General features: G+C 41.5%; 2 protein-coding genes across 3 annotated transcripts in view; one reads left to right on the top strand and one right to left on the bottom strand.

The window, feature by feature from the left end:
* The window catches only part of LOC118371909 (ezrin-like), an 80,396-nt gene extending 77,502 nt beyond the window's left edge, over positions 1 to 2,894 (top strand). For both annotated transcript variants that reach the window (XM_035757564.2, XM_035757565.2), the window contains exon 15: positions 1,185 to 2,894. In XM_035757564.2, coding sequence (XP_035613457.2) covers positions 1,185 to 1,349 — 165 coding nt within the window. In that variant the 3' untranslated portion in view covers positions 1,350 to 2,894. The remainder of the gene's footprint in view (positions 1 to 1,184) is intronic.
* Positions 2,895 to 2,932: 38 nt separating this feature from the next.
* sytl3 (synaptotagmin-like 3) lies at positions 2,933 to 19,035 on the bottom strand. The gene is made up of 13 exons (XM_052468963.1): positions 18,980 to 19,035; positions 12,480 to 13,003; positions 11,785 to 12,000; positions 11,051 to 11,118; positions 10,612 to 10,663; positions 9,987 to 10,022; positions 7,811 to 7,871; positions 6,831 to 6,974; positions 6,339 to 6,511; positions 6,042 to 6,144; positions 5,683 to 5,847; positions 5,440 to 5,537; positions 2,933 to 4,404 (listed from the first exon to the last, which is right to left on the bottom strand). Exons 2-13 carry the CDS (start codon positions 12,575 to 12,577, stop codon positions 4,161 to 4,163), a joined length of 1,458 nt encoding a protein of 485 aa, XP_052324923.1. The 5' UTR covers positions 12,578 to 13,003; positions 18,980 to 19,035; the 3' UTR covers positions 2,933 to 4,160.
* Between the last annotated feature and the right edge of the window lie 6,835 nt (positions 19,036 to 25,870).

Genomic DNA, 25,870 nt, shown 5'->3' with positions numbered 1-25,870 from the left:
TGTGATGGCCACTCCAATACCTTGACTTTGTTGTCCTTAAGCCATTTTGCCACAACTTTGGAAGTATGCTTGGGGTTACTGGTCGGAAATGGGTCTTCCAAATGGACAATCGTTAACTTCCTGACAGATGTCTTGAGATGTTGCGTCAATATATCCACATAATTTTCCTACCTCATGATGCCATCTATTTTGCGAAGTGCACCAGTGCCTCCTTCAGCAAAGCACCCCCACAACATGATGCTGCCAACCCCGTGCGTCACGGTTGGGATGGTGTTCTTCGGCTTGCAAGCAAGCCTCCCCCATTTTCCTCCAAACGAAATTATGGCCAAACAGTTCTATTTTTGTTTCATCAGACCAGAGGACATTTCTCCAAAAAGTACGATCTTTGTCCCCATGTGCAGTTGCAAACCGAAGTCTGTCTTTTTTATGGTGGTTTTGGAGCAGTGCCTTTTTCCTTGCTGAGCGGCCTTTCAGGTTATGTCGATATAGGACTCGTTTTACTGTGGATATAGATACTTTTGCACCTGTTTCCTCCAGCATCTTCACAAGGTCCTTAGCTGTTGTTCTGGGATTGATTTCCACTTTTCGCACCAAAGTATGTTCATCTCTAGGAGACAGAACAGAACATTTGTCTTGTTGTTTTAACGGAAAACAGATAAAAATGCAGTTTAAAACATTTAGAACATTTTTCCATTTGTCACATTGCTAATTTTGATTGGATGGTACAGAATATTTGTATATTTACTCGGTAGTCCAATACAACAGATAATTATAGACTAATAGGTGAAAACTACTTAGCCAAATATGGCATTCAAATTATGTTACCAGGGAGCTAAAATGGTAGGTGAAAATATATGGTTAACAACTTGAGTTTCCCTTCCAGGAGAATGTGTCATTGTCAGTCTGGAATAAGCAGCTCTAGCAGAGGAATTTCTCCGTCAGCATTGTGGTAGTTTCTCAGAATAGCGCGGCTTCTGAGCAGAAGTGAAGCGTTTAACACTGCATACGTACTATTTGTGTCTAAATATAATATATAGAATATTCTGGATATATTTATTGGATTATTATAAAGATCTGGTTCAAATCCAGATCTTCAACAGCTTGTTGTCCTGTTGTTCACTCATGTCCTTGGCATGTTCCTCCATGGTTGACTTCTTCTTGACTCATCGTGTTCCTCCTTGCAGGCCCTGAGCTCGGAGCTGGCCCAGGCCCGCGACGACACTAAGCATACCCAGAACGATCTGCTCCACACGGAGAACGTGCGCGCCGGCCGGGACAAGTACAAGACCCTGCGGCAGATCCGATCGGGCAACACCAAGCAGAGGATTGATGAGTTTGAGGCCTTATAAGAAGGCCCCTCCCCAGAGGCCATGAGGGCCACACAGCCACGTACCCTTTCTGAATGGTCACTGAACTAATCCCTCCACTGCCACACACACACACACACACACACACACACACACACACACACACACACACACACACACACACACACACACACACACACACACACAGGAGCAGTATAAAGAGAGTGAGTGATACACACATCTGCCTCACCACTTTTACCAGTTCCTCCTTAGTGAGAACTTACTCCTGTAAAAAGGCTTTTCAAATTCTTATAAGAACTTACTAGTGCCAAAATATATATTATTTTCTTTTAGCATAACAAATCTTCTTTCTGTTTTGGTTGTATGTAATTTAATGCGATCAAACAAAATCACTCACCATTATATTTAACCAGGGGTGTGATGAAGAGTTGTGGGACTACACAGTAATAGTACGCCATGATGTGCACCTGATAGACATCAAGTACAGCCAATCAGAGCCTTGCTTTTTGGTGTTTTCTTAAATGTGGTGTCAATTTTGAAAAAGGGTAATATATATTTATTTTTTTGTGACAGGGACCACTCAGAAAGGGGAACATACAGTATATTAACTTCATACTCTTACTTGCAGAAAAGTGTACTATGTTCTGTTTCATTGTGCTTTTCCATAATATTTGAACACTTTCATTTATGTTTAATATTGCTCTACAGTATCTGGGAAATCAAGAATAGTTTAATATTTATATGATAGTTGGTTCATTTAAAAAAAGGGTTATTTCCTCTTGGTTTGTATATTTCTGCTATTCTACTAATGATCACAAGAACATTTAAAATGTATCAGGTTCTATATCAACCAAAATAATGATAGTTTTGTGTTCCATAAGGTTTTCTTTTAGATCAGTAAATTAAAGAGATTTATTTGTAAATTATAACTTTCTTTTTTACTTTAGAACATATTCCACTGTATGTCATCAAATCAACATAAGGAGACCATGCAGTTCACGGTAGCTAGCAGCATTTTGCCATGCAGTTCACGGTAGCTAGCAGCATTTTGCCATGCAGTTCACGGTAGCTAGCAGCATTTTGCCATGCAGTTCACGGTAGCTAGCAGCATTTTGCCATGCAGTTCACGGTAGCTAGCAGCATTTTGCCATGCAGTTCACGGTAGCTAGCAGCATTTTGCCATGCAGTTCACGGTAGCTAGCAGCATTTTGCCATGCAGTTCACGGTAGCTAGCAGCATTTTGCCATGCAGTTCACACGTGCATCTTCTCCAGTAGAAAAATGCTTATACAAAAACACTTAGGACTCTATTCAGTCTGCATCACTGAAGCGTTACAGATTGCGTTTTAGAAATGTAAAGGTAATTTCCGATTGAGCCGACACATGCAGCGTTTACTGGGAATACAGTCTCACCGTTCCCTCTCTGTGGATGTGTGCTAGACTCGGTTATTACTGACACTATAACCAAAACACACAGTGCTGCCGTTGGCCCGCTGTTCTTTATTTCAACTGGATTTTATAATGAGGTGTTTAGCATATTGGCAATAAAGATCTGATTACAGCTTCATACTGTGTTTTCACTTTTTGATCTGACTTGAGGGAGAAACGTTAGCTAGGGGTTAACTACAGGTTACAGAAACTCATGAATAGAAAGGACAAGAAGAAACTAAGAAAGAATGAGACAACCACATGTTTTCTTATGTTGTAGACATTCACTTTCTCAGACGTTTAATGACATTCATTCAATGTTATCAGGTGAGCATGCTTAAAGCACAAGGAATATTCCCCTCAAAATACAACTTAATATGATTTTCCACTTGAACACCTCAGTTGTAGGCCATTTTCCAAGGAAAGTGGAAAAATCATGCTGGGTTGTATTTGAGTGGAACGTCCCTTTAAAAACAGTAATAAAGAACAATAGGTTTCCTTTTGAGTAGAACATCCTTTTAATACATAAAAGGTCATCAATTGAACATAAATAGTTAATAGAAGGGACTTTCACTAAGCAAGGGCCTGACAGTCAGTGCAAATAGAGGTAAAGGTAGAGTAGGGGCTCTATTCAGTCTGTATTGCAGAAATGTAAAAGTCATTTCATATTGAGCCGACATGCGCAACGTTTACCGTAAATGCAGACTCCGCTAATGTGGGAGCATTGCCTTTAAATTACGCTGAATTTCTGCGATACGGATTGAATAGAGCCCTTAAAGTGCCAAGGTTTTTCTTGTGGGGAGTCCAGTCCAGTTGCTTTTTTCCCCTGTTGACTCTGACATCATGTTCTCCTGCTGTTGATGTTGGCTTGCATGGGTAAACTGAAGTCATGCCACATGTTGGGTGTCTGCAGCACCAGTTGCCATGATGACCCTAAGAAACACGTGGTTAACAGAGTGCCAGGTCAGTGACATCATCAGTCCTTCCTTGCTTCCTCTCACAAATATTTTTTCAATGTTTTATAGTTTTGTGAAACCAGAGACTGCACTAAGCTGAGTCCATCACACAGAGAGAGAGAGCACGAGAGAATGAAAAGAGAGAAATTATATGCTAAGGAGAGAGAGTCCTCAATACCCTGTAAGGTGAAATAGGTGAAACCTGTTTCCTCAGATGGCTCTCTAAATTACATTTGTGTGAAATAGGACATTGGTGCTCTTGTTAATTCAATTATCATTGACGTTTGACTCAGTCTGGGATGTTAGACAACTGGAGTTGGTATTAGATGAAGTAAACCCAGTTGAAGAATTTAAAAACAAATAATGTATCTCACCTCAAGCCCCCTTGGATGGGCCTGGTCAAACTTTTCTATTTACGCCATTTCATTTTCATGCAAACTGATTCAAATCTACTGTATGATTGTAAAGGTATGACAGACAGCCATATTATCGGCTTCCATTCTGACCCAGCCAAGGAGGCGGTCTGAGAAGGTAAAGGGGGTGTGGTCCCAGAGGTCAAGCTCCAGAGTGCAGATCTGGAGGTCATAGGGCGTGACTCTGCTGAAGAGCAGCTGGTGAGACCACACCGGACTGGGCTTCTTCAGGACAGGGGTCCTCTGGACCAGCTCTCTGGGCCCGGGAAGAGTCAAGCACCTAAAATACAAACATGTAAAGATAAACTGTTATGGGATTTTTTATGAATAATGACTAAATTATGTACACATTTAGCTTAGAATTATAACTAAACAGAATACTATTCTGTTACTGTATGAATGTATGAATCTTCTTATAATCATAATACTGAATATAATGTGTGTAGCTTGTGTCAAGAATTAGAACAAGGACTTTCTGTTCCTTGTTAGAAACAAATGGAGCTATCGTCAGACTGGCTGACGATAACAGGACATTCTGTCCCTACCCAGGGAGGGGAGAGACCTTGGGCTTGTAGTAGATTGTTTAACAGGTGGCAGACAATGTGAGAAGGCTTGTGAACTATATTGCCATTGTATCTGAGAGGAGGAGAGACATTTATGACGAAATGTGAGGCATATAAACCAATGTACATGGTATTATGACCAGAGCTCTACGCTATTGATTCATTTTGAGACTGGTCTCTGTCCATTTTATGCAAATAACAATCTTACAAATTCTTAGAAACTGACAGTGTTTTAATTGAATTGGTTAATGAACACAATAATTAAATTCCTCTAACATAAACATATAGTTGATAAAACACACACACACACGTACTGTATGTATGCATGAAACACATGTACTCATAGATACATAAACACACAACACACCTAGAACAGACACACAATATCACACCCCAGCAAACACACACGCTAATCATACATTTACTCTTTCACAAAGGTGTTCTGACTGTTGTTTGCTTTAGTGGGCAGATTTTTGGCAACAGTGACAAGAACAGTCAGTTGACCAACATGTGGTCCAATCTGAACCGCTGTGAGGAAGAACAAAATAAATCAAGGTCATTTCAAACCAATATAAGGATCTTCTGACCACTGGTACTGTAAAAACACACTAAACTGTTTCAAAATTAGGTCTTATTCATTAGACACCAAACAGGTGAAAACAGAATGAAACAGGGAGGGACTAACTGAGATATAAACATTTGTTTTCTGTAGCAAAACGTTTCGGTGCGTGAATGGTAGAGAGTCAACTTACCATCTGTGTGGCAAACCCAGGACGGCTGGGACAAGGAGGTGAACTTCATTCTGACCTGCTGTATCCTGCTCTACTGCATTCCCTTCTGGACTCTCAGGCTATTGACCGAGAGAGAAGTGAGATAGAGAGAGGACAGAGGAGACACACCAGCAAGTTGAACAAAACTTTTTCCCCAAAATATTGTTTTATAAAGATAAAGGGTATTGTGTGAACGTTTCTTCATGGTCAGCAGTTATACCCTACCTTTGGACACAGGGGGTACCTGTTGGAGCCCTGGGTGGTGCTGTCCTTAAATATACAGCCCTCCAGCGGGACGAGGACCTCTCCCAGAAACACCTTCTTCTTCAGGGTCGCAGAGTGCCACACAGACACCTGCAGAGTACTCCTGGACAACAAGGGGCTCTCCATCTGGCAATGTGCATCAGGGAATACAATATGTAGATGGGTGAAAAACAGGAGATTTCATTGCCATGTAGCCTATTCCACTCACTACTTTTAAGCCAGTTCAGGGTGTTCTTTAGACACTAAATTGAAGCTTGTTTTGATTTTCAGTTGAACAAGTTTTTACTATGTTTTGTGGCCCATAATATTTGTCTCCTTACCTGTAAAATTTCATTATAAATGGGATCCGTTGTGTTCCTCTTGATAGTTGTCTTCAGTTTGCTGCTCTGAGACTTCTCCGGCAGTAGGTAGACTTTGACGTACCTGCCAATGATGTTGACACATACAGTACAGCGTGAGGAGATCTAGTTTGCAAATGGATATATCAGTACAACAGAGAGTAATAATCTGTTATGAAAGACATAGAATTACTAGAATGGGCCTCCCCAATCAAGTAAGCATTCAATGATGGGTAGGGCCTATTTCTATAATCTGGTGTATTGAGTAATAATGCTTACGGGTGACACTTCTTCCTCTTGATATCTCCATACGCCAGGTTTCTGCAGCCGTTTATTGTGATCTCCAGGCAGGAAGTGATGTGGTTGAAGGCGATGGCGAGCTTTAGCTCCCCTGTCACTCTGTTGATCTCCAAGAGTCCACAGTCTGTACCAGTGCTACTAGCACTACTGCCCTGTAATATTAATATATATATACATTTTTATATACAGATCAACATGTCACATTGCCTCTTTAAAAGGATGTTATGACAGCATAATGCAGGTCTATTCCGTAATGTATTCATAGGTTTTGGAAGCATTCCTTTCTAGCTTCTCCGCCAGCGACAAGACTATGCAGCTATGCGAGACAGGAAAAAGACACGACAACCACATAACAACAATCCTTATCTGATAAAATGTCAAATAGATTGTGTAGTTTGGCACGGGCTGCTGTTGCACAAGTCCCTGTGTTCTTTATGTCTCTTTTCTTCATCATCAGGGCACTCAACTCACCCTCTTTCCCCATGAGTACTCTGAACCCAGAGAAAGGTCCTCATCTGCCCCTGACGAGGAACTGCTCTGGTCATCATTCCGGCTCTTCTTGAACAGGTTGGTAAGACTGGGGCCTTTGGTAAGCTTTGAGGAGAGAGGTTGTGTCTGTTGAAATATAGTATACTTTTGTTCATTTTCTAGTGAATTTCCAGGGAAGCGCAACTGGTACTTGAATCCGGGTCCCTGTGTCTGTCAGTCCAACATCTTAGCCATTCCACTGAGAGGCTTGAACCTCTTGACAAGATGGAAATGTGTATCATTATTAAAGGTTGGTCCAATAGCTGTTTCTAAAGTCTCCCTCTTTCCTATCTGAAATAGTTATCAGTGTCATACGTGTCATATGTAGGTGGGGTCTCTTTGATTTTACCCCAGGGGTTTGACGAAATATATGTGGTCTGTGACTTGATAGTGTGATACTTTGACAAAGTTGAGGGGTTGATATGTATTTGGTTTCTCTTACATTGTTGTATTTGTTGATGTTTGTGTCAGAGAGGCTTTTCCAGACAGTGCTCTGTCCCTGCCTGTTGTCCACTGTAAGAAGATCCTGTTCCACTCGTACATCCTGTTGCGACCTGGAGAACCCTGCAACCCGAACGGTAGGGTGGATAACACACACAGACCGTCTCCATCCATAACATAGCACTTCTGACGTGCTGCTTGCGAACAAGCTTCAATATAGATACAGTATCATATCTTATCTTATTTCCTAGGTGCGGTTTCCTTAACACCGACAACTGATCGCAAGGATATCTTATCGACAAATTACATTAAGGTTTGCGATAACGCTCAGAGGAAATGTGTCACTGTTTTGATTTTCTTGGATCATAGTTCTCACCAAGATGTACATAAAATTACTTCACATTGAAAGATCATACAGTTTTTTTTTACAGAGACCTTGGCTGCGTTTCAAAATCATAAAAGACACACCCTAGTCCACTTACCTTCTTCGCCTTATGCCCTTGGGGGAATCCCTGTAGCCATATTTGTCTTCGGTCCAAATGACTAGCCAAGCAAGGGAAGTTTGCAACGAAAACTACTGCGACAGAAGTTTCCTGGACTAACTCAGGATTTCTAGTGGCACAGCTAGTACAGTGATGCAGTGCCTTAGACCACTGCACCACTCGGGAGGCCCAGGGTGTGTCTTTTAAGTGTTTGGAATGCAGCCTTTTTCTTCATAAATACCAAAATGGCTCAAAAGAGTCACTTACTTCTCATGTGGCTTGTGAGGGAAACCATCAGGTCCTCCATAGACTTGGTGAATGTTTTTTTTAAAGGAATTGTTCAGTCCCTAGAGATGATTGACAATACATCTGACAGACCAAGTCATAATTGTGGTTCATGAAACTGTGAAGGAGTGAGCCCTTCACAACCTATTTATTGAATAAAATAAGTTGTATGCAGAATCCCTTTCATTTTAACAATTCATAATTCCAGACAATTCTATAGCTGCAATGTCAATTGCACCTCTTGGATTTTTTGGACATCATGTTCAAATCCTCTAAGTGACTTTGTTGAGCTTCAATCAATTTGAGATACTTTTGGATGGTTTGTACATGATGCGCGAAAAATGCTAAAATGCTAAATGCTAAAGGTGTGGTCTCACTGACCTAATTATTGAAGCAATGGCCTTTAACAGCAGGTGTGTGTCATTGTTTGAGAGATTATTGTGTGTGTAAGGTGAGACAGTTTTAGCCATACATTGTGTACCTTTTTACTTGGTTAATCCTGCCCTTTTACAATAAGTTCAGCATTTTTGCACATGTTACTTCTCAGATGGTTTTTAAAGCCTTTTAAGTGGGAGATCATTTGGATATCTTTATTTCACCTTACCCCTGATCTGCTGAAGGATGGACCATCGTCATTTTATTTTATTTTTATTTCACCTTTATTTAACCAGATAGGCAAGTTGAGAACAAGTTCTCATTTACAATTGCGACCTGGCCAAGATAAAGCAAAGCAGTTCGACAGATACAATGACACAGAGTTACACATGGAGTAAAACAAACATACAGTCAATAATACAGTATAAACAAGTCTATATACAATGTGAGCAAATTAGGTGAGAAGGGAGGTAAAGGCAAAAAAGGCCATGGTGGCAAAGTAAATACAATATAGCAAGTAAAACACTGGAATGGTAGTTTTGCAATGGAAGAATGTGCAAAGTAGAAATAAAAATAATGGGGTGCAAAGGAGCAAAATAAATAAATAAATTAAATACAGTTGGGAAAGAGGTAGTTGTTTGGGCTAAATTATAGGTGGGCTATGTACAGGTGCAGTAATCTGTAAGATGCTCTGACAGTTGGTGCTTAAAGCTAGTGAGGGAGATAAGTGTTTCCAGTTTCAGAGATTTTTGTAGTTCGTTCCAGTCATTGGCAGCAGAGAACTGGAAGGAGAGGCGGCCAAAGAAAGAATTGGTTTTGGGGGTGACTAGAGAGATATACCTGCTGGAGCGTGTGCTACAGGTGGGAGATGCTATGGTGACCAGCGAGCTGAGATAAGGGGGGACTTTACCTAGCAGGGTCTTGTAGATGACATGGAGCCAGTGGGTTTGGCGACGAGTATGAAGCGAGGGCCAGCCAACGAGAGCGTACAGGTCGCGATGGTGGGTAGTATATGGGGCTTTGGTGACAAAACGGATTGCACTGCATCCAATTTGTTGAGTAGGGTATTGGAGGCTATTTTGTAAATGACATCGCCAAAGTCGAGGATTGGTAGGATGGTCAGTTTTACAAGGGTATGTTTGCCAGCATGAGTGAAGGATGCTTTGTTGCGAAATAGGAAGCCAATTCTAGATTTAACTTTGGATTGGAGATGTTTGATATGGGTCTGGAAGGAGAGTTTACAGTCTAACCAGACACCTAAGTATTTGTAGTTGTCCACGTATTCTAAGTCAGAGCCGTCCAGAGTAGTGATGTTGGACAGGCGGGTAGGTGCAGGTAGCGATCGGTTGAAGAGCATGCATTTAGTTTTACTTGTATTTAAGAGCAATTGGAGGCCACGGAAGGAGAGTTGTAATGGCATTGAAGCTTGCCTGGAGGGTTGTTAACACAGTGTCCAAAGAAGGGCCGGAAGTATACAGAATGGTGTCCTCTGCGTAGAGGTGGATCAGGGACTCACCAGGGTGGAGCGGTTGGCGGAACGACTGTTATATGACTGGAAAGTGAAACACACACACAGAGAATGCTATTTCCATATTTCTATTAAACATGACCTATAATTCATCACAATATAAGTTAAATAGTTTTTCTTCCCCCCCAAAATGTAATTAAGTAGTTAAATAAGCCGTTTTTCTGTGTTTGAACGGTGTAGGTGTATACTGGTTGCTAAAAATAGTAATAACAAGTAAACAGCTGATTGGCCAGGCCAGCCAATGAGACGTCTCGGCCAAAAACGTGACATCACGTTATATGAGGAAATGGCAAACATTTTTGAAACAGTCAGATAGTTTGAAGTGGGGGTTTTTAAGTGTTTTTTTTCCCCTCTCACAAATGTATGCTTTGGCCGCACAAGTATAGGATAAGTCAACCATTATTTGGGCATGACTTAACAGAATGAGCTTTTAAAAGTTATATTTTCACTGAACAGTGTTTTGCCCACCAATTTCTGATGAAATACATGTTTTTAAATATTGAAAAAGTACATACCTGCATCCATCTGTGTCTAATATCTCTATCAGACACTATGGTCACATAATACAGTAGTATACAATACATTTATAAATTATGACTGCCCATTGACTCACCTCAACCTCTGGTAAGACTTTAGTAGCTTCTCCCCAACAGTCTCATGCCTTTCTGTAAATTAAAAGAGTATTGCTATAGCTGCCAACACCAGTACACATACACTATTAAATATTACTGTTATGGACTCTATCCCACTCTCCCAGGCAATGTCCTAGCAGACGGCAACAATGCATTATTCAGTCAAAGCAGTTCTCTAAACCATACACACATCAGAAGATTATGTAGAAGACCACTTTTCAATACCATGCAAAACAACTGAAACACATCTAGCTGTATGATGTATTACTTGACTAGTACTGTACTGTATAGCTGTGTTTTTAGACATACAAGGCATTTTTACATTTTAGTAATTTCATGAGTGCATATGGGTTCTTACTTTTTCATACTGGCATTTTACTTATGAGAGAATTAGTCATGTGATGGGTAAAGGAAACAAACCCGAGTCAGGTGGAAATTTCTTGTCCCTTTCTTCCAAAAACCACTCCCCGGACCTGATCTTAACCTTCCTAAGAAGTGTGAAGAAATGGATTTGAGATAAATTATCCTTTGTTTACCAGGGCTGTTCAATTCTGGTCCTGGAAGGCCGAAACACTTCTGGTTTTTGTTTCTACTTGCTAGTAAATTACACTCACCTGTTGTCCCAGGTTGGAATTAGTCCCTTATAAGAAGGACAGGATGAAACCCAGAAGTGTTTTAGCCCTCCAGGACCGATATTGAACAGCCCTGGTTTAGATTACAAAGGAAATACTGTACATTTTGTCAGTTCATTCTCTCAACATGTTAACACGCCTTAAAATATTGAATAAAGGATAGAGGATACCAATAATAAAGAGGTTAGAGCATACAGTTAGAGGTTAGAGCATACAGTTAGAGTTTAGAGCATACAGTTAGAGGTTAGAGGTTAGAGCATACAGTTAGAGGTTAGAGGTTAGAGGTTAGAGGTTAGAGCATACAGTTAGAGGTTAGAGGTTAGAGCATACATTCTATGTTACGGCACTGACATGACAATATGTTATTGCACTAACATAAAAGTATATGTTATAGCAATAACATAACATTCTATGTTACAGTGCTGACATGTGAGTCTATGTTACAGTTTTGGTATTGACATAACTTTCTATGTTACGGTTCTGACATCTACGTCTATGTTACGGCACTGACATGCCTCCTACCTGTAGGCGTGGCAGACGGTGCACTTCCAGTCCAGGGCGGACACGCCCACGCGACACTTGTTGCAGACGCGGTGGCTGCAGCCTCGGCACACGGCGCCCGAGTTCCAGAACATTCCCAGCTGCCTCTGACAGCGGGCGCAAGTCCTTTCGCTGTACTGCCGTGCAAAACCCTTGGCACCTTTCCTTCGGATCTCCTGTAGCTCCGTCTTCAGCCTCCTGTAACAGTAGATGGTCGCAGGTGGGGGATACAGCACAGGAGGTTGATGGCAATTTAATTGGGGAGGACAAGCTCGTGGTAATGGCTGAAGTGGAATTAGTGGAATGGTATTAAACACATGGTTTCTATGTGTCTGATGCCATTCCATTCCATTTGCTCCGTTCTGGCCATTATTATGAGCCGTCCTCCCCTCAGCAGCCTGAGGTACAGTAATGATGGCAGTGCTTTAACTGTACTGATCATCTCTTCGCATCCACTTTTCCTGTCAGTCAGCCACTGGCAATTCATTCTAATTAAATGCATTATAGTATTAATGATACATTTTATACCAACGATTGTGAATACTATTTTGAGGGGCATCAGTTAAGCGTTATCATTGTCTCCACAGATCCTGAAGTACCCTCTGAGTGTTGTTGTTATACAGTGTGTCCATGCAGTGAATGTGAAAAGCTTGGCTGAAGTAAATTATGTTGTCTACCTTATTCTGTCGTCATCCGTGCTGCGTAAAAGTTTGTCTCTCTGAAGAACCTCCAGAACCTTCTCTCTCTCCAGAGCCTTGAGCACGCCCAGATCCATCTGTAAAAATGTGAGTTTCTTTCTTCTCTCCACTTTACCTCTCTAGTCTCTCCTTTTCTCTCTCTCTCTCGCTTATTCTTCTTCTGTCTCCTCCCTTTGTTCCACCCTCTTTCTCTTTTTATTGGGTGCCGGATGTTGCTTCAAGCTGGACGACGTCTTCACTTGTTACCAGACTGAGGGCAGAATGAAAGTCATGTTGATTTCGCTGCACAGTCAGAGACATCCCATGTCCCTGTCACGATATTCACAGAAGCTCTCTCCGCTTCGCATCACAGACCGTGATATGTTTGTGCTCTGGTGACCAGCACTACCTCTTAAGCTCTGCTCTCTAACCCACTCATAGTGCTGCATCCAAGAAGCAAACTCTGACCTATAGTCGCAGGGATCCTCTTCACAAAGTCCGATGACTGATGTTCACTTTGTTCACTAGGACAAGAAAAGAGCAACCAGTCATTTAGTCATTGTAGCCCTCACAGTAACATCCCACTCACTAAGGCAGAACAGGGAAAGACCAACAGAATGACAATGCCGCATGCTGTGCACAGGAGGTTGGTGGCCCCTTAATTGGGGAGGACGGGCTCGTGGTAATGGCTGGAGCGGAATAGGTAGAATGGTATCAAATATATGGTTTCCATTAACTCAACTGCAGCCATTATTATGTGCTGTACTCTCCTCAGCAGCCTCCACTGGTGCTGTGTATAATGCTACAGTATCACAGCCATCTGATAACCCATTGAACGTATCTCGCCCTTCCTCCCGACTCCTGTATTGTACACTTGCCCTTAATGTCACAGTGCTTTGCTCAGAATAGTAAATCCCATTTGGTCCTGCCACAGCTCCCACATGCACCGATCCTGTCACAGCAAGCTGACTACTCTGCCAGTATTGTAGTGATGCTCCAGTGAAGGCATCACACACATAGACACACACACGTTATCCAAATGCCAACCGCTGCATTATTAATGTGTCTGTTTTTCTTTTTTTAGTTTGGGAGGCGGGATGTGAAGTATGGTGAGAAAGAGCGTCATCAGAGTGTATTTTGGTTTGGGAGAGGAGATGTAATCTGAAGCATGGTGAGAAAGGGTAAAAGAGCCTCATTAGTGACTGGTGGCCATCATGTGTTGTCTCTGCCTTTCTCCAAGACAGCAGAGGGCCACTGTAAACAATCGGTGTCACAATTAATGTGATCAATCCCCCATGGCGAAGCAGCAGCATCTTTATGGTTCTGTCTCAAATGACACCCTATTCCCTACAGCCCTATGGTTACTGGTCAAAAGTAGTGCACTAGATAGGGAATAGGGTGTCATTTGGGATGCATGTTCTGCATTTCTGATAAAGAGAGTGGACAGGAGACACTGAGCATAAAGAGTGCAACAAGTGTAACAAGTTTTCTATTCAATTAACTGCTATCTTTTGATAATATACTGTAGTTATACAATACAATGTTATAATATATTAATATTCCATGTATAACTAAAAGTAGCTCTTCCACTTGTTTCTCAATTGTGTGCGGGGGTTGAAATTATGGTTATAAAAAATATTAGGTATTTTCAGGAGCTGTTTTTCAAATGCAGCATCAGACTTTAGCCTAACGTCAATAACATTTACAGCACTAAATTTGAATGGCAAATGTCCGTTTCTGACCGTCATATTAAACCGTTAAACTGTTATGGTGAAATGCACTAATTTAATGATTACTGGCGCTAGCAGACCACCATGACAGCTTAAGTGTAGATAATGGGGATGAGGGCTATGCTTGGTTAATGAGGATGATGAATTCCCAGACGTGACGGTGACCTGATTCAATCCACCACAGTAATGACAGTAGGACACCTCACTGTGTGTGTGTACGTGCGCACACACACACTCGCTTAGGTCCTTCTGGGGGTCCTAAGCAAGATTTGGTTGGGGGGGGGGCCCACCTCATGGATGGCATAACATTTTAGTGGCTCTTGACGGCAGAGAGAAAATGTAAGTTTCACAGTTTATTTCTTGCAATTTTACCACGGGGCGGAGAGAACATTTTGACATTTTAAACAGCCAAAATTATTACTTTTTGGCTGAAAGACAATATCCATAATTTACACAACAATTTAAGTCAATAAATCATTGTATTATATATTTCAGGTTGATGTGGAAATCCAATGTGGTAACTTCAGATATTTTCAGTGCATTTGCCCTATTATTTTTTTTACCAGTAAATTGACTTAGACAACCTGGGGAATAGTTACTGGGGAGAGGAGGGAATGAGCCAATTGGAAGCTGGGGATGATTAGGTAGCCAGCATGGTATTTGGGCCAGGACACCAGGGTTAACACCCCTACTCTTACAATAAGTGCCATGGGATCTTAAGCAACCACAGAGAGTCAGGACACCTGTTTAACATCCCATCTGAAAGACAGCACCCTACACAGGGAAATGACCCCAATCACTGCCCTGGAGAATTGGGATATTTTTTTTTAGACCAGAGGAGAGAGTTCCTCCTACTGGCCCACCAAAACACCACTTCTAGCAGCATCTGGTCTCCCATCCAGGACCAACCCTGCTTAGCTTCAGAGGAAAGCCAGCAGTCGGATGCAGGGTGGTATGCTGCAGGCCTTGTGATATGACAAGCTAATACTTTTCAGTCTACATATCTTTTCAGGGCTGGGTTTTATTTGAATGTTACCACCAACCAACATGGCATTTATTAATCAGAAACACTTGCAAAGTTCTTCCTCTTTGCTAGTCGCGAGTGAGCTGAGCAATATAATCGATGATATTTAGCTGAGCCAAACAGCTTTTCGCCTGAACTATGGAGCAAATGTCTTGTTTTACACCTCCACTTTTCTTTACCAGCAAATTATCATAATCCATTAGATAATTTGTCAAGTTTCACTTATTTTTGAGCCAGTCTGTATTTTGTAAATGGTGAAATTGATTGCATTTTGGAATCCCGCATCCCCCATCGCTCCGAGATGAATGGTTTGACCACTGCCTTGATAGCCTTATAATAACCACCCTGATCTCGCCAGCTCACATTCTGGCTCCGTTTCAAGCTCGAAGTAGACGGCCCTAAACCCTCAGCCCTATGCCCTTTGGGGAATTCCCTCGGTTATATTTGTCGTCAGTCCAAATAATTAGCCAAGCAAAAGAAGTTTGCAACGTCAGCCCTCGTTTTTAATTGAGTTTTCAAGTGCACAATGTTCACTTCGAAGCCTGAAACGCCCAATAATTCAATTCACAATGATTGTACATCCGCTAAGAAAAGTCCGCCAAAGCTTGGAACCTCATCGTCAATATAGTCAACATACACATGTAAGTAAAAACGAATTTGAATAAGTTAGAAATGGTGCTACTAATCTATATACATGTACTTTCTGTATTGATTTGTTGTTAATAAAACAAATAAAGTGTCCACTTAATTTGAGGGTGTGTATTTTAAGTGTTTAATGCAGACTGTGTTTCGTGTAGAGAAACAGAATGTGAGCTCGCGAGATCAGGATGGTTCGTACGAGGCTACTGCTTTGAATAAGTGCATCTAGAAATCACAAGTGTCTATCCGATAATGAAAGGGCATCCGCACATTTATTTTTTACGGATGTATCTATTTTGTGCTGTTACATTTCTATTGTTGTTTCGTGTAAGATGCGTTCAGGTTGTTGATACATAACAGTATAATTTGCCGCGTGCATCATGATCAAAGTCATTGTACTTTGTATCATTTAACTTCCCCCTAGTTGTGAGAAACATGTCATGTGCACGGGCCAGTGTAGTGAACTATATGTAATTACATTTCTAGTTTAATTAAATTTTACAGTAGCTTGGTGGTAGCCTAACTAAATTCAAATATTGGTAGTGTTTTCAGTTCATTACTTTTTGACATGTGGTATAGCTAACTACTGGAACTACAGTCTTTTTTTTGCTAAATGAAAACCAAATATAGGTGAAGTTGGCAAGAATTTACAGACTTGTTTCACATAAAACCTGCCTAATTTTAGCTTGAAACACTGTGTGCCTAATTATTTTTGTGTTTAGGCTAAATTACACATTCTGTTGTCATCTGACTCCAGAGTGATCTGTTTTTTCAATTTATGGTCTATGACATTTCAGATTTAGATATGATAATTATCTAGTAGTTTGGATGTAGTGAACTACTTTTTCTAACTTTAGCTTTAATGTAACTGAAGTTCCAGTGTGAAGTAATTGGTAGCTAAGTAAACTATATTTTCAGTGTAGCTTCCCCAAGACTGGCACGGGCTGATTTGACATTGCTGTAGCTAAGCCGAATAGCCTGCAGCAGAATACTAAAGGTTGCACCGTGTCCATCATAATGTAGTCCAAACCGTTCAATAGTTAGGCTAGCCATATTACTGGAGCTTCATGTTATTCTTTCTATGGCTCATTCGCTGCCGCAATATATAGAAAATGCCAAAACTTTAGAGATTACAATAGATGGCAAAGTCAAAGATACTTCCTATCCATCTGTGGCAAAGTTTTCCCTAACTACTTCTGACAAATCCAGAACCAGCCATAGCCTAGCCATCTGGCTAATCTTTTGAATACAGTGTAGCAACAACATTTAACTTTAGCTATCTAGATAAAGTTAGCATGCTAGCTAGCTACACTGACAGGTTCTTGTTTTTATTTCTCCACTCCACGTGGAAATCACCACAACATTCCCATCCCCAATTAGTGAATACGCATTATCAGCCTGTGTCATTCTTCGGAGGTGAAACATAAACGAGAATTTCCGCAATAGGACAGAAAGCAAAATTCCTACAATTCTACACAATTTGTCATGACTTATGCCATGTTAATATGATATGAGTGAGAATGACTAACAAGATCAATGTGGCCACATGGTGGTCAGGCCCCCTAGTCATGTGCGCTGTGTGCCTGGTTGGTATTCGGCCATGATTAACACAAGTTTAGATAGCTGACCAATTGTCAGCTAATTGAGTGACTGACATAATAAGAGAAACTGCTGATGCACAACCAAGTTTTGAAATTGAATTGTACTATTCTTACTCTCAATAGTAAATTGAGACCCCGACTGAGTTAATTTTTAAAAAAGTGGGCACCATGAGAGTATAGTGCGTTCTCACAGCAGCCGGGGGTCCTAAGTGACCGCTTATGCCTGGAGCCGGCCCGGTGTATGTGTGTGGGACCACAAACGTGTCTGTCTGCTGTGAGAACTCATGGGGCCCACAGACACGTTACCCAAGCATAGAAACGTTTCCTGGAAGAAGTTACCTCGCTGATAACCAATACTTACTTACCTTACTCAACTCGTCCGAAGAGATGTACATAGCAACAGGAGACACCACCATTTCTTCAGTGGTGTAAAGTAATGAAGTAAAAATACTTGAAAGTACTACTTTAGTAGTTTTTTAGGGTATCTGTATTTTACTTTACAACTTTTACTTTTACTTCACTACATTCCTAATAAAAATTACTATTTTTACTCCATACATTTTCCCGACACCCCAACAAATTACTATTTACATTTTGAATCCTAGCAGGACAAGAAATGGGCTAATTCACACACTTCTCAAGAGAACATTCCTGGTCATCCCTAATAACTCTGATCTGGCGGACTCACTAAACACGTGCTTAGTTTGTAAATGATGTCTGAGTGTTGGAGTCTTTTTCCACCATTGCATTTCTGTATCCTCACAGTTCAACACAGATACCAAATAAAGCTCCTCTGAAATAGGTTGCATTTCTCACCAGGGTTGAGATCAATTTAAATTCAGTCAATCTAGGCAAGGATAAGCAATGGGTTTCTCCCTGAATTGTTAAGTTAACTCCCTGAATTGACTCAATTGAAATGGAATTGACATGTGGTGACTACAACAGTGTTTCTCACAGAAGAGATCTAAGCGCCCATCGGCTGCCGAGCCATGGCTATGCAGACAACTAAAAGAGAGCACAGATGAAACAACCACAGAATAGAAACCTATGCATTGCTTTGCAGCAGATTCAGAATGAGAGCAATTTCAAACACCTACAGTACCACTCACAGTCATAAAGATAAACCCTAAATGCTCTGTAGAGGCTGTAGATCACTTCTAAAAGTAATTTACCTCCTTAGTATACTGCTGAGCATTGCAGTAATGGAATATGCAATAGTCCTATACTGTGGATGGCAACTGGAAGGACTAAATCCCAAGAATCATCCAGAAATGCCAGGGTTAGGTAGAGGCCACCAAGCTGACAAGGCCTTGAGGCATTGACCTCATGGAATACCTAGTTTCTTATCTTATCCTTAAAATTGCCTCATGTGCAAACCAATCAAACAAAGAAAAAACAATTGTGACACTTACTGAAGAACAACTACGGTATCAGCTGCATGAGCCGTTTCTTCTCAAAGCCCCCCACCAAAAAAAGTAAAACAGTCAGATGAAGACAGGATCTTACCTCTTGAGCTGAGGCCTCAGTGCAGTGCTGTTTGTATGACTCGTGGTCACCCTGAGAGAGGCAGATTCTTATGTGCAGCCAAGGTAACAAGGAAAACACTTCAGTTTCTGTTTCCTTCCTTCCTGTTGTCACACAACTGCTGCTTGACAGAGCTGAGGTGAATGAGGTTGGTTGAAGTGGCCCCGGGTGCAGTTTCTTCTTCCTTTGGTTTTCTTTGTTGAGGGCCCGGTTTAGGGTGTGTGTGGCAGGGGAGGAAGTATTTTTGTAAAATTAGCCATTATTAATGGAAACCCATTGTGAGAGGTTTTGTTGTGGTCTTGTAGGCTCTGCCTTAATTTGTGCTGTCTGACACCTGGAGTTGCAAAGAAAACGGTCAAGGAACAAAGGACAATTTTTTTATTTAAGGATTAGTCAGCCCTTTATCTCTTTGGTACAGTATCCAGAGCACTGAATGGTAGAATACTACTATAGTATCCATGTCTGGTTTCTGTCTGAATGTAATGCGATGCTACTGGCGGCAGATAAGTCAGGCGCAGGAGAGCAGAAACTGATTTATAACGGTTGTGTTTAATAACCATAAACCACCGTCAACAGAATAATTCAATAAATGGGTCAAACCAAAACCCGGTAACTAACAGCATACCGCGCACAAGCACAACAACAAACAATTACGGACATGGGGGGGAACAGAGGGTTAAATACTCAACATGTAATTGATGGAATTGGAACCAGGTGTGATGGAAGACAAGGCAAGATGAAGTGGATCGGCAATAGCGAGAAGGTCGGTGACGTCGACCGCCGCCCGAACAAACCAACTTCGTCGGAAGTCGTGACACTGAAACTTGTTTACTGAGGATAACTCTGATGCTATCTATATGGATGTATGATCTCAGTGGTAACTTGTATCTATCTATCTGTACAGGGTGAACTCTGAATTACTATATGCAAAAAACGTTTTATGGTCCTCTCAGGCAGTGGCGATTTTAGCATGTCAATCTTGGTGTGGAAAACTCTAAGCCACAACACAACACTAAGCAATGCATTAATTGCACTATGAAGCTGACATATGGTGCCCACAAATTGTAGTACCTACATAAAGCTGTCTCAACAGCAGAGATTTCTTTTCAGCACCATGGAGTGAATCCTTATCATTGCTACATCTGGCTATCAGCAGAGCCTTGTCTGGCTGCAAAACCTAATTTACTGCCTTTAAAAAAACATAGATGATATGGCTGACTTGCTGAAGCAAATGTGGTTTCTACTGACAATTGAGATGTACAAACTATGTCATAAGGGGACGACGAGCAGATAAGAGGCAATCCGTAATTTCGATTAAGACATTGAGCGAGTTCAGCACTTTTGAACTGTACAGCGACAGAATTCAGAACATTGGCTTACAGTATTCTCCCTGTACACCAAGTCAGAACTGTAGGATAAATAAAGGGGGCATATAAGCAGACAATGAAAGCTCTTACAATATTTGATGGTGACATTTCTCTAAAACAGGCTATAGACTACATGTGCACCACCAAGTCAGAACAGTAGGCTAAGTTATGAGGGGGAAAGGGACCTACTTATTAGGGTGAGGCACATGGGCTATTAACAGATTACTAAACAACATACACTTAGCATTACTTTCTTAGCTACAGTATACATATCTCCCTGGCATATTATATAATTTATGCAGCAGCATAAATTCACCTTGTTGTGCTGTGCTCACTTGAACAGGAAGGTGGCACGGTGGTCCTTAGTGGGCAAATCTTGACATCAAACTTTGTCATCAAAATCTGGCATTCTCCAGATTTAAGGTGCTTTCAAGACAACTGGGAACTCTGGAAAAAACAATGTCTCGGCCCAAGTTCCTGACTTGGAATTCCGAGTTAGATGCCTGTTCAAAATGTATTTTCCCAGTCGGAGTTCGTTCCCAGTTGTCTTGAACTCACTGAAGTCAGAGATTTCCCAGTGCCGAGTTTCCAGTTGTTTTGAACACGGCAGAAGTAATGCTGGATTGACAGCATGGCCAATGTAGACTATTTATAATTTTAAGTTTGGAAAAGAGACCCTTAAACCCAGACTTGGACCACATACCCACTCCACTGAATAGCCAGGAAGTGATTGCTTTGCAAAGCTTGCAGTTAGCCACTGATCCCTTCCAAACCACTCATTGTTGAATTTGCGATTTTCAACTTGTTGTGTAATGTTTATGTCCAATGGCTAATGAGCACCGATACGTTTTATCTATAATTTCTCTCCATAATTTCTCTTCATATGACAAGGATTGAAATGGATTTACAAGTAGATTGTCGACTTAATTCATGATGATGACTGCTAGCTAAGATTTTAAGTCTGATGTTGGCATGATCAGTCATTTTATCTGTGGTCAATGACCTTGAGCCTTCTTGGATGGGCACTTCTAATGTAACTCAATGGCAGCCCCAAAGGGGCTTGAATTTTCTAGTTCTCCCTGTAGATTTTGCAATGACGTAGTGTCCCTATGAGTGACAGAACACAGGGCCAATCACAGTGCAACTAAAGAACATTACCAACCCCATACGCTCCTTATTTTCCACTGGCTGCCCCACCACCTCAGAAAGCACTGAGCTAGGCTGAAACACCTGCATTTCGGAGCTGCCTTACTCAAGAAAGCAAAAAAATAGACTGTATGCTGCTTTATTAACGCAATGATTATACACTGCTCAAAAAAAAGGCAACACTTAAACAACACAATGTAACTCCAAGTCAATCACACTTCTGTGAAATCAAACTGTCCACTTAGGAAGCAACACTGACAAATTTCACATGCTGTTGTGCAAATGGAATAGACAACAGGTGGAAATTATAGGCAATTAGCAAGACATGCCCAATAAAGTGTGGTGACCACAGACCACTTCTCAGTTCCTATGCTTCCTGGCTGATGTTTTGGTCACTTTTGAATGCTGGCGGTGCTTTCACTCCAGTGGTAGCATGAGACGGAGTCTACAACCCACTCAACTGGCTCAGGTAGTGCAGCTCATCCAGGATGGCACATCAATGCGAGCTGTGGCAAGAAGGTTTGCTGTGTCTGTCAGCGTAGTGTCCAGAGCATGGAGGCGCTACCAGGAGACAGGCCAGTACATCAAGAGACGTGGAGGAGGCCGTAGGAGGGCAACAACAACCCAGCAGCAGGACCCCTACCTCTGCCTTTGTGCAAGGAGGAGCACTGCCAGATCCCTGCAAAATTACCTCCAGCAGACCACAAATGTGCATGTGTCTGCTCAAACGGTCAGAAACAGACACCATGCAGGACACCCAACACCGTGCAGGAGGTTTGGCATTTGCCAGAGAACACCAAGATTGGCGCCCTGTGCTCTTCACAAATGAAAGCAGGTTCACACTGAGCACATGTGACAGACGTGACAGAGTCTGGAGACGCTGTGGAGAACGTTCTGCTGCCTGCAACATCCTCCAGCATGACCGGTTTGGCGGTGGGTCAGTCATGGTGTGGGGTGGCATTCCTTTGGGAGGCCGCACAGCCCTCCATGTGTTCACCAGAGGTAGCCTGACTGCCATTAGGTCCCGAGTGAGATCCTCAGACCCCTTGTTAGACCATATGCTGGTGCGGTTGGCCCTGGGTTCCTCCTAATGCAAGACAATGCTAGACCTCATGTGGCTGGAGTGTGTCAGCAGTTCCTGCAAGAGGAAGGCATTGATGCTATGGACTGGCCCGCCTGTTCCCCAGGCCTGAATCCAATTGAGCACATCTGGGACATCATGTCTCGTTCCACCTACCCACAGACTGTCCAGGAGTTGGTGGATGCTTTAGTCCAGGTCTGGGAGGAGATCCCTCAGGAGACCATCCGCCACCTCATCAGGAGCATGCCCAGGTGTTGTAGGGAGGTCATACAGGCACGTGGAGGCCACACACACTACTGAGCCGCAGTTTGACTTGTTTTAAGGACATTACATCAAAGTTGGATCCGCCTGTAGTGTGGTTTTCCACTTTAATTTTGAGTGTGACTCCAAATCCAGACCTCCATGGGTTGATAAATTTGATTTCCATTGATAATTTGTGTGATTTTGTGTCAGCACATTCAACTATGTAAAGAAAAAAGTATTTAATAAGAATATTTCATTCATTCAGATCTAGGATGTGTTATTTTAGTGTTCCCTTTATTTTTCTGAGCAGTATATATATATTTTTTTACATTGTTAGCAAACTGGTATGTGACACGTATTAATGCCAAAATAACATATAAAACAGGTGGCCAACGTTTCCCAGGAATTCAGTCTTATTTACTTTGGCTTGCTCACCCACACAAGCCTTTAAATGCCGTGACACCCTGTGGAGATTGGATCTGGGAGTGTTTTGGTCACTGTAAATTTGGTATTGTTTGATTGGTCAATGGTGGTTGGTTTGGTGTTGAAAGGTTACACCTTCAGATGTTATAAATGGAATTAAATGCTTTTGTTTTCTCTCTAATCCTGCATTCAGTCCACAGAGGAAGGTTGTTTGATCAGTTCTCATTTCCTAGACTTCTAGGCCTCTGCCCTAGTCAACATCTCTGTTCGTGCTTTGTCCTATGAGTTAACCTTAGGATCTATATGCTTGGAATAATGCCTTGTAATGCTTGTTATTGCTTTGTAACTTAAGCTTAATGCCTTTTATGTGAATCCATTCATTGTACAATGTTAATGGTCTATATTAAAGGAAGATATTTCATTCCCAGACCAATTCTTGTTAGTCAACGTCAACTCATTGCCTAATGCTTGTAAATGTATCTTTATGGAGTCAGATAACCATTTTAATAGGCTAATTGCTAGGTCTTATTACAGGGTGCCTGTAAGGTATTTATAATATCATACATGACAAATATTAGTGTCCACTACAGTCTTGCTGTGTTAAACAAGGCTTTATGAGTCCCCAAGGTCGTTCCTGCCCATCCTTTGCAGAGATGTTTGTACACTGTCACTATAGCTGTCATTACTTATGGGCAGATGTGTGAGGAAAATGCTAACTTTTAATTGTTTTACATAATGGGAAAATAATGTAGGTATTCAATGTTTTAGTTTAACTCATGTCAAAATGCTCTTGACTTGTCAGTTTGCTTGTTGTGGATAAATTGGTGCACACTGCTGAAAGACTGACAACTTACATAACACCAACTAAAAGTGGGAGCTTTTCACTGAGCCAGTGTTGACCCCCTGTGGCAGTTGTTAATATGTATATTATTACTTTTTAGTTTTTATTTCACTCAGTGGTCATGCTGCTGCTCGCCCTATGATCATTCCACCCCACATCCTCAAGCCTTTACTCTGCCTCCACCCCAATGGACATGTATATATTCATCACTGCTCCAGTTATGATGGACATAGTTCTATTTAGATTATTTTCATTACCACTTTCATTATTTTATTTCACTAGTCCTGCATGTTGGCGGTCCAAGCCTTAGATGTTCACTGTACCCTGCAATCACACCTGCAACCCTGTACATGTGACTATTAAACAATCTGAATCTCTGAATGTTAGGGAACTACTCAGTTTTTCACAATTCTTGACATTTAATCCAAGCAAAAATTCCATTTTAGGATCACCATTTTATTTTAAGAATGTCAGAATAATAGTTCCCAGAGGGTCAGAAGATTACACACACTCAATCAGTATTTGGTAACATTGCCTTTAAATTGTTTAACTTGGGTCTTATGTTTCAGGGAGCCTTCTACAAGCTTCCCACAATAAATTGGGTGAATTTTGGCCCATTCCTCCTGACAGAGCTGGTGTAACTGAGTCAGGTTTGTAGGCTTCCTTGCTCGCACAAGCTTTTTCAGTTCTGCCCACACATTTTCTATAGGATTGAGGTCAGGGTTTTGTGATAGCCACTCCAATACCTTGACTTGGTTTTCCTTAAGCCATTTTGCCACCACTTTGGAAGTATGCTTGGGGTCATTGTCCATTTGGAAGACCCATTTGCGACCAAGCTTTAACTTCCTGACTGATGTCTTGAGATGTTGCTTCAATATATCCACATACTTTTCCTACCTCATGATGCCAATGATTTTGGGAAGTGCACCAGTCCCTCCTGCAGCAAAGAACCCCTACAACATGATGCTGCCACGTCCATGGTTCACGGTTGGGATGGTGTTCTTTGGCTTGCAAGCCTCCCCCGTTTTCCTCCAAACATAACAATGGCCATTATGGCCAAACAGTTCTATTTTTGTTTCATCAGACCAGAGGACATTTCTCCAAAAAGTACCATCTTTGTCCCCATGTGCAGTTGCAAACCATAGTCTGGCTTCTTTATGTCGGTTTTGGAGCAGTGGCTTCTTCCTTGCTGAGCGACCTTTCAGGTTATGTTGATATAGGACTCGTTTTACTGTGGATATGGATAATTTTGTACCTGTTTCCTCCAGCATCTTCACAAGGTCCTTTGCTGCTGTTCTGGGATTGATTTGTACTTTTCGCAACAAAGTACATTCATCTCTAGGAGACAGAACGTGTCTCCTTCCTGAGCGGTATGACATCTATGTGGTACCATGGTGTTTGGAAATTGCTCCCAAGGATGAAACTTGAGTTCTACAATTGTTTTTCTGAAGTCTTGGCTGATTTTTTTTTGTGATTTTCCTATGATGTCAAACAAAGAGGCACTGAGTTTGAAGGTAGGCCATGAAATACATCCACAGGTACACTCCAATTGACTCAAATTATGTCAATTAGCCTATCAGAAGCTTCTAAAGCCATGACATAATTTTCTGGAATTTAAGCTGTTTAAAGGCACAGTGAACTTAGTATATGTAAACTTCTGACCCACTGAATTATAAGTGAAATAATCTGTCTAAACAATTATTGGAAAAATTCCTTGTCGTGCATAAAGTAGATGTTCTAACCAACTTGCCAAAACTATAGTTTGTTAACAA

Source organism: Oncorhynchus keta, chromosome 19 (assembly GCF_023373465.1).
Source record: "Oncorhynchus keta strain PuntledgeMale-10-30-2019 chromosome 19, Oket_V2, whole genome shotgun sequence".
NCBI classification, from domain to species: Eukaryota; Metazoa; Chordata; class Actinopteri; order Salmoniformes; family Salmonidae; genus Oncorhynchus; species Oncorhynchus keta.
This window is presented reverse-complemented; position numbering and strand designations above follow the sequence as displayed.

Excerpts from the sequence above, each read along its gene's own strand:
- sytl3 (XM_052468963.1), bottom strand. The coding sequence starts at position 12,577 with ATGGATCTGGGCGTGCTCAAGGCTCTGGAGAGAGAGAAGGTTCTGGAG. Across the intron at positions 6,512-6,830 it reads AGTACTCATGGGGAAAGAGG|GGCAGTAGTGCTAGTAGCAC; the intron begins GTGAGTTGAGTG and ends TTAATATTACAG. Across the intron at positions 5,538-5,682 it reads GGTACCCCCTGTGTCCAAAG|CCTGAGAGTCCAGAAGGGAA; the intron begins GTAGGGTATAAC and ends CTCGGTCAATAG.